The sequence below is a fragment of the Lonchura striata genome, chromosome 2 (genome assembly GCF_046129695.1).
Source record: "Lonchura striata isolate bLonStr1 chromosome 2, bLonStr1.mat, whole genome shotgun sequence".
In the NCBI taxonomy this organism is placed as follows: domain Eukaryota; kingdom Metazoa; phylum Chordata; class Aves; order Passeriformes; family Estrildidae; genus Lonchura; species Lonchura striata.
The window spans coordinates 14,375,159-14,391,856 of NC_134604.1; the positions used below are offsets into that span (position 1 = coordinate 14,375,159).

General features: G+C 50.4%; 1 protein-coding gene across 1 annotated transcript in view; it reads right to left on the reverse strand.

The window, feature by feature from the left end:
* IGSF3 (immunoglobulin superfamily member 3) overlaps nucleotides 1–16,698 on the reverse strand; it is a 92,046-nt gene that overhangs the window by 17,044 nt on the left and 58,304 nt on the right. Inside the window, exons 3-6 of the mRNA XM_021541594.3 lie at nucleotides 14,909–15,319; nucleotides 13,759–14,148; nucleotides 11,664–12,065; nucleotides 7,726–8,130 (exon numbers count right to left, since the gene is read on the reverse strand). Coding sequence (XP_021397269.2) covers nucleotides 7,726–8,130; nucleotides 11,664–12,065; nucleotides 13,759–14,148; nucleotides 14,909–15,319 — 1,608 coding nt within the window. The remainder of the gene's footprint in view (nucleotides 1–7,725; nucleotides 8,131–11,663; nucleotides 12,066–13,758; nucleotides 14,149–14,908; nucleotides 15,320–16,698) is intronic.

Below are 16,698 nucleotides of genomic sequence, written 5' to 3' on the forward strand. Positions count from 1 at the left end.
TCGGAAGCTCCTGCCGAAAATCTGAGTGCTGGGCAGATACAGATGAGCTGCTTAGAGTGGTGTGAAATGTCATTTTCTTGCTACCCAGAGAGCAAGCTCTCCAGACAGACCTCAGGCAGGATCAGGAGATCTTTTGGATACCACCCGCACCAGCCCTACCAGCATCAGGTGCTGCTTTCCATGCAAAGTGAAGTCCTCTGAGAAGCACACAGCTGAATTCATCCAAGCATCAGCTCACTCCACTCACCTTTAACTGTTCCTTTTCACTGGACTAGCTTTCTGCAGGTGTACTAAACTGAGCTGGAGCACAGCAGCACCTGTGCCAGCACAAGGAATGGGACAGGACCACGCAGCCAGCAGCCCACATTGGGGATGAGAATCACCTCCTTCTATGCAGCAAAGTGCCAGATCAGCTCCACCTGCAGGGGTTTACTTCCCACCTGGAAGCCACTTTACCAAGTCTTGGGAATGGCAACATTTAATTGCAGCTGAAGATACCATTTCCCCAAAACTGAATGCTCATGGATGATGCTGCTTCTGTAGTGAGTACAACTACTGCTGGAAAAACAACCGAGTGAAATGAGCCATCTGTCATTTCTTAAGGAATTGTATTCTTGAACTTCTTAAGGAGTGAGGACATATTTCAGCATAATGAGCTACAGATACATCGTCATCTGAACTCCCTGCTTCTCTGTTAATTGGGACAAGGAAAGCTACAGTAATTTTCTTTAGCAGCATCCCAAGTACTTATTTAAGAAAGTAAGATGGTCTTGAGAGAAAACTTTTTTGTATACATACATATGTTAAAATAAAAGAACCTGAGCCACAGGTTCAGGATGTTTACATTCTGCTGTAAGGAAGCAGATCTCGGGTTCAGTGAACCCAGGAATCAGTCTTTGACCAATATCAGAACTTGCAGTTTCTCATGCCAGGAGAAGCATTCCTCAGGATACGGAACACAGAAAAATGGTGCAGGTGCCATGCACAGGGGTGGACTGCAAAAGGTGCTGCTTGGGCATACAGGGAGGGACTCCTGGACTGGGCAGTGCTCTGACTGGAGGGCTGAGAATGCAGCAAGAGAAATATTGTGCTGCTGCAGCATTGAGCCTGCTGGCCCCAAGGCCACTCACCTCATGGAGAGCTGGGGCTCCATGCAGAGACTGGGACAGGAGAAGAGTGGTCAACCTGGCTGCAAAGCTGCTCATCACCAGTCTCCCTCTCTCTCAAGAGCTGCCCCTTCTGACTCTGCTTTTGAGATCTTCAAGGACAGGAGGAGGTACAAAGCTTTAGAGCTCAACACTATCTAAGTACTGCTCACAGTAGAGTATTTTAGTCCAAGGAAAGCAAACAGGGAATCGATGAGAAGCTAAACTGTGTGGAGAGAGAGAAACTGTTCACGAAAACATCAAAGAAGGTGCATGTGCACGGACTGCAAACAGGCTGACACCATGATTTTGTGTATCCATGCTGAAAACAGGAGTGGAAAACTGCTCAGGAGATACCAAAGAAAGAAAGCAGAGAGTTCTCTGAAATGGAAGTGAAAAATTTGGACCTAAAAGGTAACCATGGAGAGAGCTAATTGAAGAGTGTAGCATATCCTGGATATGGCCCAGGTTTCCTGGCACTGTCAATCTTGTTGGGGGGCTGAAAAGAAAGACTACCTGCACTAAGATCAGTGGGGGCACACACAGAGCAGGCCGAGTCAGGTTAAGGTCCCACTAGGTACAAGGATGCATTCCCACACTCTTCACCCTTGTGAAATGCATCCAAGATGCTACATCCAATTAAAGTTCAGCTTCTCAGGTCACGCTCCTCTGTGTATTTTCCAGGCTGGAGTCCCAAGAGAAAACCTGAACATCACTGGCTGCAATCAGCTCAACACACCTGGCTCTTACAGAAGGCTCTCAGAGGAGCCAAGCAGCACTGCTCCCAAAAGGAAAACCAAATGCAGGGAGAGGTGAATCACAGCTCTGACCCTGCAAGGCCAGTGTCAGCGTCCCCAGTACAGCATCAGGAAGGCAGCAGCACCTCCAGCACGAGCTCCCTCCCCTGCTGCTTACACCCAGGAGGACAGGGATGTTTGGAGAAAGGAGTGATGGCTAAATGTGGAGAAAAAGCACCCTGGGGTGCTGGCCTGGGATAAATAACTGTGCCAAGGAGGTGACAGCAAGTCTAAGTGGAGTATTTGTCCCAGAGGACCTGGAAAGTGTGGCAACAGAGCTCCCCAGGGCAAATGGGCAAGAGTAGGAGAATCAACCCTACCTCTGCTATCTGCAGAAGAAAAAGGGCCCAGCTGGGTCACTAATGCAGGTCCATGCAAGGGGACAGCTCTGGGTAATGCAACACTGAACCCCTTCATTTCATGTGTTCGGTGTGCTGGAAAGAAGGAGCAGCAGCTCTGAGGAAGAACAGCAGGTCTTACCCCACTGGCAGTGAAGGGAAAGGAGCAAGTCCCTGAGCACACAGGGAAGAGGAGGCTGCTCTGCACCACAGCCACTGCTGCTGAGGGACAGGCTCCTCGCTTCTGAGCTCTTCAGCACTCGAGCAGGAGTACAACCATTTGCCAGATGGAGCAGGCAGCTGTAAAGCAGGGAAGCAGTGCTGTTCTATAGAGCAAAACCACTCTGGGATCAAACAAGCAGCAAACTTCAGTTTCCAGACTTCACTTCTGTAAGGAAGTTTCCAGCTCATTAACTTTCCTTGCTTAATTTTATTGTTGGATGCTGCCAGAAGCAAGAGTGTCAGGTTAAAGCAGAAACGTTGTGGCCTTTGAAAACACTTGTTTGAGACTCTACTCAAGAGTCTGGTCGGTATCCCACTGGCCACTTGTAGTAGGAAAGGCATCTTTCACATCCATCCATGAGAGGCTTCCTTAACTGGAATTACTAAGAATTACTAAGATGAGATGGAATAAAGGCATTAACAGAAATATCTGAGTTAAGGAAAGCTTCTCACTATACTCCACAAATGTCTTGGTAGTTAATTATTTTAAAATAAGTCCTCCTCTCCCAGCATTAAGTATGCTATAAAGCAGCCTCCTTTTCCAGTTCTCCTCTGCCTTGTGCCTTCCTCATCCTCCCAGCATCCTAAGCCTGCACAGTCACAACCATGCACTGCTTGGCTCGTCAATGAGCCTTCAGAGAGGAGGAGCATGAGACAGAATAGTCTCTCTGTGGCTGCCATGGATGGGCTTGAACAAAGAGGTAAGAGTCCTTCATTCTCCACTCATTAGGTTTCTCTGGCCATTGCTAGCTCAGCACAGCCATTCTCTGGTTTCCTGTGGAGACCAGAAAGTAGCACAGGGCTCTGCACCCACCAGAATGCAGGGCTCCAGGGCTAGCACAGCCCTGGCTCACCCCACTCCTAAAGTAAGGTTCAGGAAGAAGCCACCTCCAGCTTCTGCAAGGCCAGTGATGAGCCTCCATCCTCCCCCTCCATGATGGTTTCAACCTGACAGCTTCTAATAAACCAAACTTTAAGAAGCAGCCCCTGGAGAGCCTCTGGAAGCTAATTAATGCTCTAATGAAGAGCATGACTGCCTTGTTTGCTCGACAGCTCCCAGGTCAGTCAATCTACTGTAGACTGGCTTGCAAAAAAGCAGTGAGGAGCCCAGCATCCCTGGTGTCTGCTCAGTTATCATCCCCTGCCATCCCTCCTCCCATGTTCATTACTGTCAATCCCAGCAGCAAGAGGACAGATTTATAGAAGCAATTGCAGCTTCTCCCTGAGTGCCCGGTCCAGATTTAGTCAGGAAGGAACAGGACAAGGAACAATGCAAGGATGGAGGGGTGGAGAGCTGCATGAGTATGAAAGGGGTGAGAAGGTGCTCTGAGGGTGGGGATATTGTGTGAAAGCCCTGCTTTCTTATTCTGCTGTTGCCAGATACACTCTCCAGCATTCAGACCCCAGGACTTTGCTGAATCACCCCCTCATCTGTGCTTCAGGGGAATGATAAGTGCAGTAACACACACAATGACAATGGCAATTTAATACACCAGCACAAATGTGCCTCAAGCCTCCTTGCCAAAAGAGAGATCACTCTGCAGACACCCAAGCCTGCCCAGATTGCAGCACAGCCCCCGTGGTGCACTGTCTGCTGCCCTTGTCTTAGTCCTGCAGACCACATGGGCACGCACTGCTCCCAGACAGCGCCTGCTGTCTCATCCCTGGACACCTGGCAGAGAGAAACAAGATCCAAGGAGGAAATGGGAACAGAGCCTGCCTGACAATCCTTGGGTCTTCCCCTTGACCTTTCTGAACCTATCTACCACCTTCCTTCAGGCCCCAGAGCCCAAGAGCTGTTTCCCCTCCGTGCTGTGCGAGGCAGGGAACAGTGAGGTCAGCTGGCATCTCAGTGTGAGCACTGAGAGCCACTTGGATTCAAAAGGAATCACCTGCTTCCCCTAAAAGCTACCTCTGCCTCCCCTAAAACCCAAGGAAACTGTAAGTGCCAGGGAGCCACCACACACGTCCTCTCCAAGGACAGGACACAGCTAATCTTGATGGATCTCTCAAATATCAGCCCACTAAGCTTTGCATACTGGCTGCTTTCCCCACCTGGAAAGGGGCAAGACAAAGGGCAAAGCAATGTCTCTGGATGGGAAAATGGTGGTGAACCCTCAGGGGAAAGGGATGATGGCCGTGGGGATGAAAGACCCAGGTTTCCAGAGGCAGGCCAGATACTTCAGCAGAAGGGGAGTCCCAAACACAAAAGAAATCTTTACTCCTGCACTGGGGGCTCACTTCTAGTTCAGGCTGCACTACTGTGCATGGTCTCCTGCCAGCTTTGGTTTCAGGCAAGCAGCTGGTGGGAAGTGAAATGTACTTTTACTGTTCTTCCCCTTCTGTTGCAACAAGAGCTCACCAAGAAAGAAACAACAGGCACCTTGAGAGATGGAAGTAAAAAGGAGAGCACTGAATTGTAGGGAAATGAAATAGCCACAGGCTATCTAGCCAGTCTGGTCTCCAGTCATGTCTAACAGCCCTCCACACCAGCCTGGATTATTGCCCCAGCCTACAGAAGTTAAAACTCAGCAGTGGCCCTAAAGCAGTGCAGGTCTCTGTCCCTATAAAGCACACATGAGCTCTCAACACAAGGTGTGCAGGCTTGCATGACACTGAGCAGCAGGCTAGGAAAGGGAGCTGTGGATCCCAGGGCTACTGCTGGTGAACTTAGATGATACCTAAATTCTCTATAACCTCTCACACACACAGCCAGCACCCTTTATAGGGAATTTCCTCACACTGCCAGTCTTTAGAACAAAAAGATCCCAAGGAATCAGGAATGTCACTCCCAAAGGCCAAAACTGGCTCATATGCCACACAGGAGACTTGTGCCATCGTGCCTGCAGACCTTGTACTTAGAGTTGGGTTAATGCTGCCATTGTCTGTCCTTGCTCATTTCTTCAGCCCCTACATTTTTCATTTCTCAAAATACTGCTCATTTCTTCTTGGATTTCACAAAGCAAGGAGGCTGCCATTTATTTACCTTTCTCTCCTCAACACACTTCAAAGGCTGACGTATACTGACTTTCATGTCTGCACCTGGAACCTGTCAAATAGAAAGGTCACTCAAACAGGGAGCAGGGGTTGGAGTGGGAACTAGAATCCCCACGTTAACTTAGAGTCTAGAAAGACATGTTGGCTCCATTTGCCAAAACACCTCCAGACAAGCCTTCTTTATGGTGTCCCTTAGTGGACTGGTAGTGGAGATAGGTCACCCAAGCATATGGGTGAAGGCAGACAGCCATGGCTAATGGCAAAGGAAAGGCTAGGACTGAGACACCAAACAGCAACCTGAACTCATCTCAGATAACTAGTGACTAGTGGAACAGAAGTAGACAGACAGCTCTCTCAGCTGTTTAATCGTTCCAGGGTCCTGAATGACCCTTTTTGGAGAAGACTTGGATATTTATCTGAAAACCAGCACCCACACAGCACAGGTTGCACTGGGAGGGCTCTAGGACATTCATTCATTCAGAAGTGTCTGGGGAAGGTGTCTCCCATATCATCCTGGATCCTCTCTGGAGATCATCCAGGAATGACACAATACAACCCTCTGCCACCACATACAAAACCAGAGAGAACCAGAGCTGTCCCTGGTCTGCTCCCTACAGTTCATTAATGGAGAACATCAACCACCCACTCCCAGAGGCTGCCTGGGACATGGTAACAAAGCACAGAGAGGGTACAGCCATGGTGCTGAGAGAGCTCTGAGGAGTCCCTCTTCTATCCCCACTTGTGAGCCATAAAGCTTCAAACATTATGCAGGGCTCACTGAACTGACAGCTAAGACTTATTTTGCAGTTGTTTGCTGAGCAGCTGGGAGACAAGGAGAGGTAAAAAGGTAAAAACCATGGAGACCTGGACAACTTGTTCTGTTAAGGCATCACTTGAGTGTTACTGCTCCAGTAAAGAACAAAATGCTGCCAGAGCATGGTTTAACTGAGCTGCCTGCCACCCTGAGCTGTGACACACAGGCTGTCTTCCTGAAGCTGCAATCAAGGATTTCTCTTTCCCTCTCTGCCTCACACACAGATATGCATGCACAGGTCTGTGAAGAAGCATGCTACTCCAGGGACCACATCCATTCAACACTGCTTCCTAAGGAAGTAAGCTAAAATGATGAACATCAGCAACTCGACCTTGCAAGCAGTAAAACATGTATTACAAGGCAGCATAATCAAGATAAATGGAGAAGATTAACCTGGAGATGAGGGCAAGGGAGAGAGAGGGAAGAAAAATGATGGAGAGCTCATAAGGCCTGAGCTCACAGCATCCCCTGAGTTGTCTGAAGACAGGGTTGGGGAAGGTGGAGGGAGTATGAAGAGGGATACTGATGGGAAAAACATAAAGCCCAACCAGTAGGGACCCTAGGAAGGAGTCCTTCTGCACAGGAACACAAAAGGAAAACTCACATGCAGCAAGGACCAGAGCAAACAGTCTTGAAGGTGTTAAAAGCCTCACTCCAAACACTAATTCCATCCCTAAGTCCAAGACAGCAATACACTATTCAGCTCAGCAGCAGCCCACAGCTACCGTGGTCACGTATGTTTGCACTGTTCATGCACAATAGGGACACCACCAAAATATCAGTGACAAGCTACAGAAGGCCCCTCACTCACTCCAGTGGCTTACAAGGATAGCACCTTGTAGGTTTTCTGCCCCTGCCATGCCAGGTGCCTGTGTATCTGCTGCACATTCTGTGTGTGCACCCATGGCTGTGGAGGCTTTTAGCCAAGAGGGCTTAATTTCTGGTGGGAATGAAAATCAGGTTCTTTGATCACCATCTGTTTTTGAAGGTGCCTTCAGCACAATGAGAGATGCAGCACCCCACCTATGGTGCACATGCAGCTTTGGTGGGAACACATCTCTCTATTTGATCCTGTTTGCCCCATTCTTCTCCTCTCTTTTCAGAGTCTGTCCTGATAAATGGAGGTGGCAACCTGAAAACCACCTTTGTCTCACAGGAACACTCCAGAGACTGGACTGAGCTCAGCCACCTCACTTCCCAGAAGAAAACCCCAGGAACAGCATACACGAGGCAAAGAGAGGACCCACTTCCCCAGAGGTGGATAAAAGAGCTCCAACATAATCACAGTCGAAGAGCTGAGCCAGCTACAAGTGAGAAACATCGGTCACTGCCAGAAGCGCAGTCCTAGCACAGAGGAGACCTCTGCAGCACCAGCACGTACCCCATCCCTCCAACACGCCCTCGGCACTCACCTGGCCGCAGGACCCTGATTTCCAGCAGGTTGGAGGTCCTGTCGGCCAGCCTGGTCCAGCTGCTGTTGTAGTTCTTCCTCCAGAGCTCGGCCACGCACTGGTACTTGCCGGCCTCGGTGTCGCTGGCCCTGCTGATGCTCAGGCGCACGTTGTTGCTGGACTCGGCCTTCTCGATGGCCGTGCGGGTCCGGAAGGCCGCCGCCCTGTCGCCCCACTGGACGCCGCCGTCGCGCGTGAAGGTGACCAGGTCGTGGAACTCGGTGCTGCCCGCCGGCTGGAAGCGCCACGTCACCGACACCGGCACCCACGACGGGTAGTGCGGCTTGATGATGCACTGGAGGTCGAAGGACTCGTTGTAGGTCACCCCCGGGGTGCGGGAGATGGCGGTGACAGCAAATCCAGCCTCTGTGGGAAGAGAGGAGAGGGCTTTGAGACACCTGCCTATGGAGGCCCTGCTGTCAGCATGCAAAAGCCAGTGTGGTCATCCAGCGGTGTGATCAGCCACTCCAGCTGTGTCAGCTTCTCATCTGGTATGGCCAAGTGAGGTGAAAAGCAGAGGCAAAAACACACAAGTGGTACTGCCTGAGCAGCAGTGACTGCCTGAGTGAGCACAGGCTGCAGCCATAGCAGGATTGCCCTGGATTTCTGCCCAGAGGAGTGAGATCCCCTGAGACACAGCCTCTGCAGGCTGCTGAAACCCTGCATGGAAATGCAGCAGCACAATGGCAAGTGAGCAGCACCTGGCAGAGCAGCTACTCAGCACCAGCCCCCTGTGATCCACATCCACCTCTTGAGCAGGGCATCCCACTCTGTCCCCCAACCCAGGTCTGCATCTGGCTGCTGCAGCTGGAGGAAGAATGAGGAAAGCAAGAAGTAGCAGCCTTCAAAACATGCATCATAGAAGTGGCAATGGTTACAAAACCCCAGGATGGAGGCAAACTGAAAGAGAAGCTGGCTGCTCCTGTTCTTCATACAGCTTTTGTTCTCTTCCACATCACAACTCCAGGACAGCTTTATGCAGTTATTCTCACATGTCTGCCACTCTGCAGGCTGGTCAATACATTTTGACTTGTCTACCCCCAGCACTCTGTTTCTTTAGAGGAGTTGAAATCAGCAGATTATTAGTAATTAAAAGGTAACATATTCCTGTTAGCCAGTCGGGCTTACATATTCAGGCAGAGTATTTCCACTGTTCATTTGCTCCAAGCCTCAGAGAGAAACATTTTCTTCTCTTCCAATCACTTCAGTGTGGCCAGCAGACTTAGCAGGGACCTTGTTTTCTTCTGCCAACATGCCCAAGAAGCGCTCCCCTCCTCAACGGCTGCATGGAGCATCCCACATGGGCTGACAGCTCCCCCTCTCCCTGCAGTGTTGACCACCCCAGCTCTCAGCAGAGCTGCCACTGCTTGAGGAGACCCCAGACAGTGCCCAGTCAAAAGAGGAACATCTTCTGGATCAGCATGGAGCTTCAGCCTGCCACTGGCTTGAAAAGATGAGCCAGGAGTTCCCTGCTGCTGCAGGCAGACCGGGCACAGCATGGAGCCTACCAAATCTGCACACTCCCAGCAGTGCCTCTGCAACCCCACGGCATCACCGTGCCAGAGCTCCAGGATGTGTAATTACTGAGAAAACAGGTCAATCTTCGGGATTAAAACCTCTCACAGCATGTTCAGTGATTACCCAGGAGGGCAGTGTGAGACCCAGGCTGCCTCCCCTGCAGAGCTGTTGTATCTCAGCCCCATATAAGCCCTCACCTTCAGACCCTGCAGCAGCCCTCCTGCCCCAGTAAGTGTGTTACCAGGCCCAGCTCAGAGAAACCGTGAGCCAGAGAAGGCCCTAGAAAGCCAACTTAATTTCACCAAGACCAGCTGACTTCATCAAGTTTACTCTCCAGTTGCCTGGGCAAGGAAGCTTCATGAAGTCATGCAGCAGCCAGGTGTGTTTCTCGGGTCTTCAACTCCATCAACATGGTCATGGCATTTAAGTTAACAAACGAAAAGCCCTTCTTTTGGGACTTGGTACAAAAAGCATAGAAGTGGATTGATTTTATGTAAAACCTCCATACAAAAATACACCACTCCCTCACTCCCTCCTTCCATGGCCAGACTGGGACTTAAGTCCATGCCACGCACTCAAGAGCCTCAGAAGTTCAGGAACATCTGGTCTCTTCTGCCAGCACATCTCTCTTTCTGGCTGTTGCTTCTGAACCACCCTGTGGTTAGATTTATGGGTCTGAACATCACCAGCTGAAGAGTTTCTTACCCTGGCAGTCTGGCAAACAATGAGACCTTAACTTGTAATGTGAGTGTCACTAAATTTACTGCATTTTTTTTAGGACAGCAGTTTCTGAAGCCATGAACCTCTCCTGCTTTTTCTTAGTACCCTGAATTTGAGTTTCGCAGGACATTTCAAAAACATGAAGCTGAACAAAAAAAAACCAAAAACCAACCAAAACAACAGATTCAGAAGCAAAACAATACTCAATGGTTTCTCTACATTTCTATGAGGTACTTCAGCTTTGCTAGTTAAAGAAACCTAAGAATTTCTTAAGACTAGACAGAACATGCTCAACAGCCGGTGACTGGGGAGCGAAGGAGGTGGGACAACCTTTCCATCACATCTTCTGGAACTCCTGTGCACTTCTGAGCATCTTAAATTTTAACAAGAGTAGAAGTGACACATTTTAAAATCTCATTGCCTAATCTCAAGACTTTTAGAAGTGGCAGAGTAAAGGGAAGGGCTGACATTTGGGACTTGTAGCCAGCCAAATGCTGCTGACCTCATGAGGAAGACACCATTGAAACTAGATGAGAATCTTCCTTTAGTTCTTTACAAAAGAACATCCTCACTTGCTTTTTGGAAGCTACACAGAAAAGATTTTTAAGTCCAGACAAAACAGCCTCTGAAAGGAGGTCAAAAGTAAAGGAGAGGAAAGGAGGGAAAAGGCAAGATTTTCATCAGAATACAATATGACTTTGAAGTCTGGTCTCACACATATCTTGTCAAAGCTTAAGATTAATACTTCAGAGTACCAATAAGAGCCACACAGTCCCCACTCTCCTGCCAAAATTCCTATCTCAACCTTTCAGGAGAGCTCCCTGATTGTCTTAGCCTTGGCATTCTGAAAATCAGTGGCCTCACAGAAGCAGTCATCCCTTCTTCAGCCTTCTGCAGATCACTTATGGAACCAGCCTAAGAGGACCAAAGTAACTCACAATCCACGCACAATGTCAAAACTCCCTACCTGCCCTCTCCTAAATGGATGTGGTTTCACTGTGTTGGAACAGAGGAGCACCTTGGCAGAGCAGAGTACCAGCTGCAAATGATCCAAGGTACTGGTTTACTTTGGTCACGGACAACATTGTGGTTCTGGGCCAGCACCTTAGTGCCTCCCTGCAGAGGCAGCAAGGACCGTTCCTGACTCACACTTAAAAAGAGATGCCCACCATTTCTGCCTTCTGGGCCAACAGATGCACAGCATTCTGCACTCCTGATCTGGTGTGGGCAGAAGTAAGGTTTACGTAGGGCAGGCAAAGAGGCTTCGATATCCATGGACAGGTTTTGGTCAGTGCATGGTGAAGCACCACCATTGCACTGACCAAAACCCAGCTCCAGCACTGGCAGGATGCATCACAGGACTGGCAGCCTCTCTCCTCTGAAGGACACTGGAAGCCCTATTCCTCTCCTCAGCCATTCCCTGCTCTGCTCCTGCCACAGCCACCCCTCAGACTTCGCCCCCACACACACGGATGCATGCAGGCCTTTTGCACCAACCTATGTGGAGCGTGGGCAGGCTGCTGGGTGCCTCCATTTGCTGGCAAGCAAAAGCAGGAGCGCTGAGAACAGCCTCAGTGATCTGCAGGTGACCTCCTGGGGGACGGCCAGGCACATGGGGGAGGGACCATGGCCCCGGGGCCCCCCATGCCTCAAGTACTCACCCAGAGCAGTGATGGACACCGGGGTGCTCATGTGCCGCTCCCCAACCATCTGCCACTCCCCATCCAGTGTCCGTGTCCACTCGGCCACCCGGCACTCATAGTGGCCCTCGTCCGCCTTGACGCTGTTGAAGATCTCCAGGGTGAAGGAGCCGGGCCGCACCTGCTCCACCTGGATGCCCCCGTAGCTGCTGCGCTCCGCGTAGGCGGGGCCGGGGTGCAAGGTGCCCTCCCGGTCCAGACGCACGATTTCGCTGCGCCGGTTCAGCTTGTCCACCAGCTGCCAGGCGACCGAGAGGCGGCTCTGGGGCCCGAAGCCCGAGCGCACGTTGCAGCCAAAGCGCAGGCTCTCTCCCTCCAAGATATTGGTGGCGTTGTTGATTATCTCCAAGGAGATGCTGGTCTCTAAGGAGAGAAACGCATACACACAGCGGAGATGACACACACTCGCCACTGCTCGGGCTGCAAGAAGGACGCTGCTGGCCAGAGACGCTTTCCACCAGGTGCAGGAAACTGCCCACACGTTTGGGTCCAGGCACGTCTTAACCTCATGCGTGACCACATCCAAAAACAGCTGGTGGGCAGCGAGCTGCTCCTGGTGACTTGCACACTCAAGGCAGGTGTAGGCCAAAGCTGGGAAAAATCTCTGCCTACGGCTCAGGAGACATTGCCGTGTCTTCTGCTCACAGGTCCAGGATGGGACCTCAGCAAAACTTGAGGGAATTTCTGTTGCTACAATATGCACTGCGTGCGACTGGCTCTGCCAAAAAAAAAACTTCCAGCGCCCTGCGGCTTTTTCAATTCGCATCATCCTGGTCACCATCTTGCCACATCCATTCCTACCAACACCTTTTGGGAGAAGCTCTCCCAGACTCCCACTGTTCGTGACACTATAGGTAGCTATCACTGTTTGGTAACGTTCAAAAAAAAAATCTGGTATCTTGAGCTTCCCAGTGTAAGGCTTTGTGGCTGGTTTTTCAGAGATACTGAGTGCTGGGTTACTGAGGTTACTCCTGCTGCCTTCCATCACAGTTATGTACACTTAGTACCCTTAAAAAAAATCATCACATTTGTTCCTACAGCTGGTGATTTATCAAAAGCAAGAATCAAATCTGTCTGAAAGGTGGCTGGGTCTAGAAACAATATATTTTAGAAATTTGTCCAGTGCAAGATTTCTAGCTAGAGTGGTTTTCAAAGCCAAACAAATGAGACCAAATATCAGTAGGAGAAAAAAGAAATAGAATTTCTTTTGGAGAAATGAGGAGAGAGAAAAAAGCTAGAGGAAAGGGCTGCATTTCCCTTCAAATCTAGGAGGTAAGAGGCCAATATAGCACAAAATCCTCTGGCAGCTACCTTCTACTTGGTCCAAGCCCACTGCCATGATAGCCTGGGCAACCCATGAAAGGTTCACCATGCCACGGCTACCAGTTTCAGAGAGCAAAACAAGGAACGAGTCAGTGGAATCTCTCCTCTCAACCTGTTTTTTCTGTATTTACCATGTTTATCTCACAAATATAAAAGACATTTAAGGCAAGCCTCCAGTTGTTTTCACCAGAGCTGGCTAACACACAGTGACCAGGACGGAGCTTCATGCTGAAAAGCACCAGGGCTTAAGGAGCACACCTGGATTCTTCCAGTACAGCTGTCTTGCAAGACAGCTGAAGCACGATCACATAACAGCCTGTAGGAACCTAGCAGCTCCTAGGATAAACCAAGGCTAAGCTGGTCTTCTTGCTATGCCCGCTGAGTACTTTACAGAGCACCCAGCTCCCTGCAGAGCAAGGCCAGGAGCAAGATGTGAAGAGGAAGTCAGAGGCTGTCACATGTACCTTCAGCTCAAGAACAGACTGCCAGCTTGGTGTCATTACCATGGTGGGGGCATGACTCCCCACCTATGAACCTGACACACATCCCTCCTTTTCAACCCCTTCCCAACAACAGAAATACATCTCACCAGCTGGGATTCCAAGCCCGAACAGCATGTGAACTCCTATCCTCCTTCTCCTGTACTGCTGTGGTCTGGGCACATCACACCTTTCCCAGCTACCTGCCCAGTACAGCAGTGCCCTCAGGAGGGGATGGGCACGCCTCTACTTACTGAGTGGCATGACAGTGATGGGGATGTTCTTTGGCCGCTTGCTCTCCTTGTCGATGAAGTCCCCTGTCACGGTCTTCTCCCGCTCAGTCACACGGCAGTTGTACTTGCCGCTGTCCTCCAGGCGCAGGCGGTAGATCTTCAGCACAAAAACATTGTCACTTTCTTTGGCCACCTTGAGCTGGCCCAGGGCCTCACGCTGGGCAAACTCGTTGTTGAGCACCGGCACGGCGTTAGGTCCCAGGCTGGCGATGAGGGAGCTGTTGAAGGCCCAGGAGATGGAGAAGTAGCGGTCGGGGACGTTCTGCGCCTCCAGGATGCAGCGGAACTCCACCGGCTCACCCACGATGTACATCCGCTTCTCCGTCTCCAGTCGGACGCTGAACTCCTTGTCTGGGGAGAGAGACTCGTGTCAGGATGTCAAAGGAGAGTCAGTACACCTCATGTCAAGTGTTCACAATTTGCTACTCCCTGCATAGCCAATATCCCTCAGACAAGTACATCCAGAGGTAAGAAGGTTCGGGATTTGTTTTTGCTGTGGGAGAACAGATGGGCTGTGCTGCCAGAGAGGCACCTTCTTGCCCATCAAGCAAAGAGCAAGCAAAGGTTTCCTCAGTCCTACTCCCACCCTGCTCAGCCAGAGTCAAGAGGCAGAACCTTTGGGGATATCTGAGAGGAACAAAGAGCTCAGGTGGGTCTTTAGATTCCTCAGCAGGAACCTGTGCTAGGTGCTAGGAGAAGAATTTTGACTTGTAAATGGACCTTGTGCGATATAAAAGCGTTTGCTGAAACTTTTTGTTTTATTCCCTGCTGTATCACTCTTACATCCTAACTTACCAAAATCCTCATTGCCTGTGCTAGCACCAAGTGCTTAAGATGTATGTTTTAGCTTCTGTGCCAGCCCCAGATCCCTGACCACATCAGGAGACAGAGCCTACCATCCAAACCCCTTTGCTGCCCTTTGCTGACACTCCCCTTGGCAGCAGGCAGTGCCTGGGTCCTCCTCTGCCCTGTTTCACCCTGCCAGCAGCCCCCTGAATGGGGCACATTGCAAAGCAAGGAGCTGAACTCCAGCCACCTAACATGGCACAGCCCCATTTTCCATCTCCTCCCACTTGCCCAGCAAGGGAGAAGAGCCAGAGGAGACACTGACCAGTGGCTTGCACGTTGACGATGGCGCCCTGGGAGCGCTTGCGGGTCATGGCATACCAAGAATCGTCCGGATCCTGGATCCACTCTGCTGCCTCGCAGTAAAACTCGCCCTGGTCTGACGGGTGGAGGTTGTAGATGGTGAGCTTGGAGGTGGTCTCCCCAACTTTGTCCAAGCGCACGTCGCCTGTGGCCTGTCGCTGGGCGTAGGCGCTGCCCGCCCGCAGCACGAAGTCGCGGCTGAGGGAGATGATCTCGACGGGCGCCTCGCTGCCTCGCTGCCGGTACCACGCGATGGAGACGTGGCTGTGCTGGGCTGTGCTCTTGGACACCTCGCACTTCAGCTCCAGGGAGTCGTGCTCCACCTTGTTCAGCGTCTGCGGGATGGCTGTCACCCGCAGCGAGTCCGGGATCACTGCAGCAGAGCAGGACAGAAACGGCCCAGAGTTAGCAACCCCAAAATGCTGAGGGTAAAGGCCAAACACCTTTAGAGAGCTAGGGGAGAAGTTTCTTTTTACAGTTGCAATTAAACATTAAGTGTAAGCAAGGCTACATTTAGCTAAGAAGAAGACAAGTGTCCCCAAAGCCTTTGACCATGGCCTGCAGCACAAGATCCAAACATGGTGCTTAAATTCCTGCTCAGTGGGCCCCAGTAACTGAACAAGGTTTTTCACCACACTGCAGAGCAGCACAGTTTCTTGTATTCATTTCCCATCAAGGCACTTTGTCAGGAGGAGCCTCTCCTCCATCGTGTGCCCCCAAGCGTGTTCTGTGACCCCCCCTCCCCCCAACCCTTGCCCACATCCTTCATCCTCTCCTCAGGCATGGTCTTCACCCCTCTTCAGCCACTGGTTGGTCCAAACCAAACACTCAGTTTCTTTAATCTTCCCTCATAAAAAAGTCAGGAGATCAAATTCCCTTCTCCAAAGCTTGTATTGTTTCACCTTTAATGACCCCCTCCAGCCAAAGGAAGGGGTTTCTGCATTCAGAGGGAACTGGCTTCTCTAAGGGCAGCAATACAATTGCATCCTGACCAGCTCATCAAGGCACTTTGTAGTAAAACTGCTGGCTACTTTTCCACTTGACTAACCAGAGGAAAGTAAGTACTATTGCTAAATTCAGGATAAAAACCAAAAACTTTACCCCTCCAACCTTACTAGGATTTAGAGAAAGGTTTTACCACCAGCAGATAAGACTTTTTAATAAAGAAGCCTTTCTAGACATTGCTGTCTCAAGAAACATCACGTGGAAAGAAGAATGTAAACCTTCTCCCCAGCTCTGCAGGCAAAGAAGTGTTAGTGAGCCTGTTAATGCCCACAGTTTTGCCACATGCCAGTGGAATATAATTAACATATCTCAGTTTGGTTTCATTGACAGCACTGGATGGTTTGACAAAATTAGCTGAGCTGCCAGAAGCTGCATCTGTTTCATTCAGGCACTGCTACAGAGAGCAATGAGCTGCAGTGAAGACAACCACTGGGATTATTTATGGCAGAAAAGTCAAAATCAGAAGAGGACAAAGAAAAAAAGGAATAAGTTGGGAGTAAATGAGAGAGAAATCTTCCCACATCCAGTCCAGATGGGAGCATTTTCTTTTACTACACGTTCACCACCCCAGTTACTGCCTGACAGGAAAAGTACCTTGTAAGGCTGCTTACATTGCAGGTGGTTGTCTCTGTTCCTGTGACCACCACACATCTACTCCCTCCCTTCCCCTCATCCCTCTCACTGGAACTCCCATCCCCTGCTTGCTGACAATAGTTTCTGGCCAGGATCCTTCTTACTTCCTTTTCC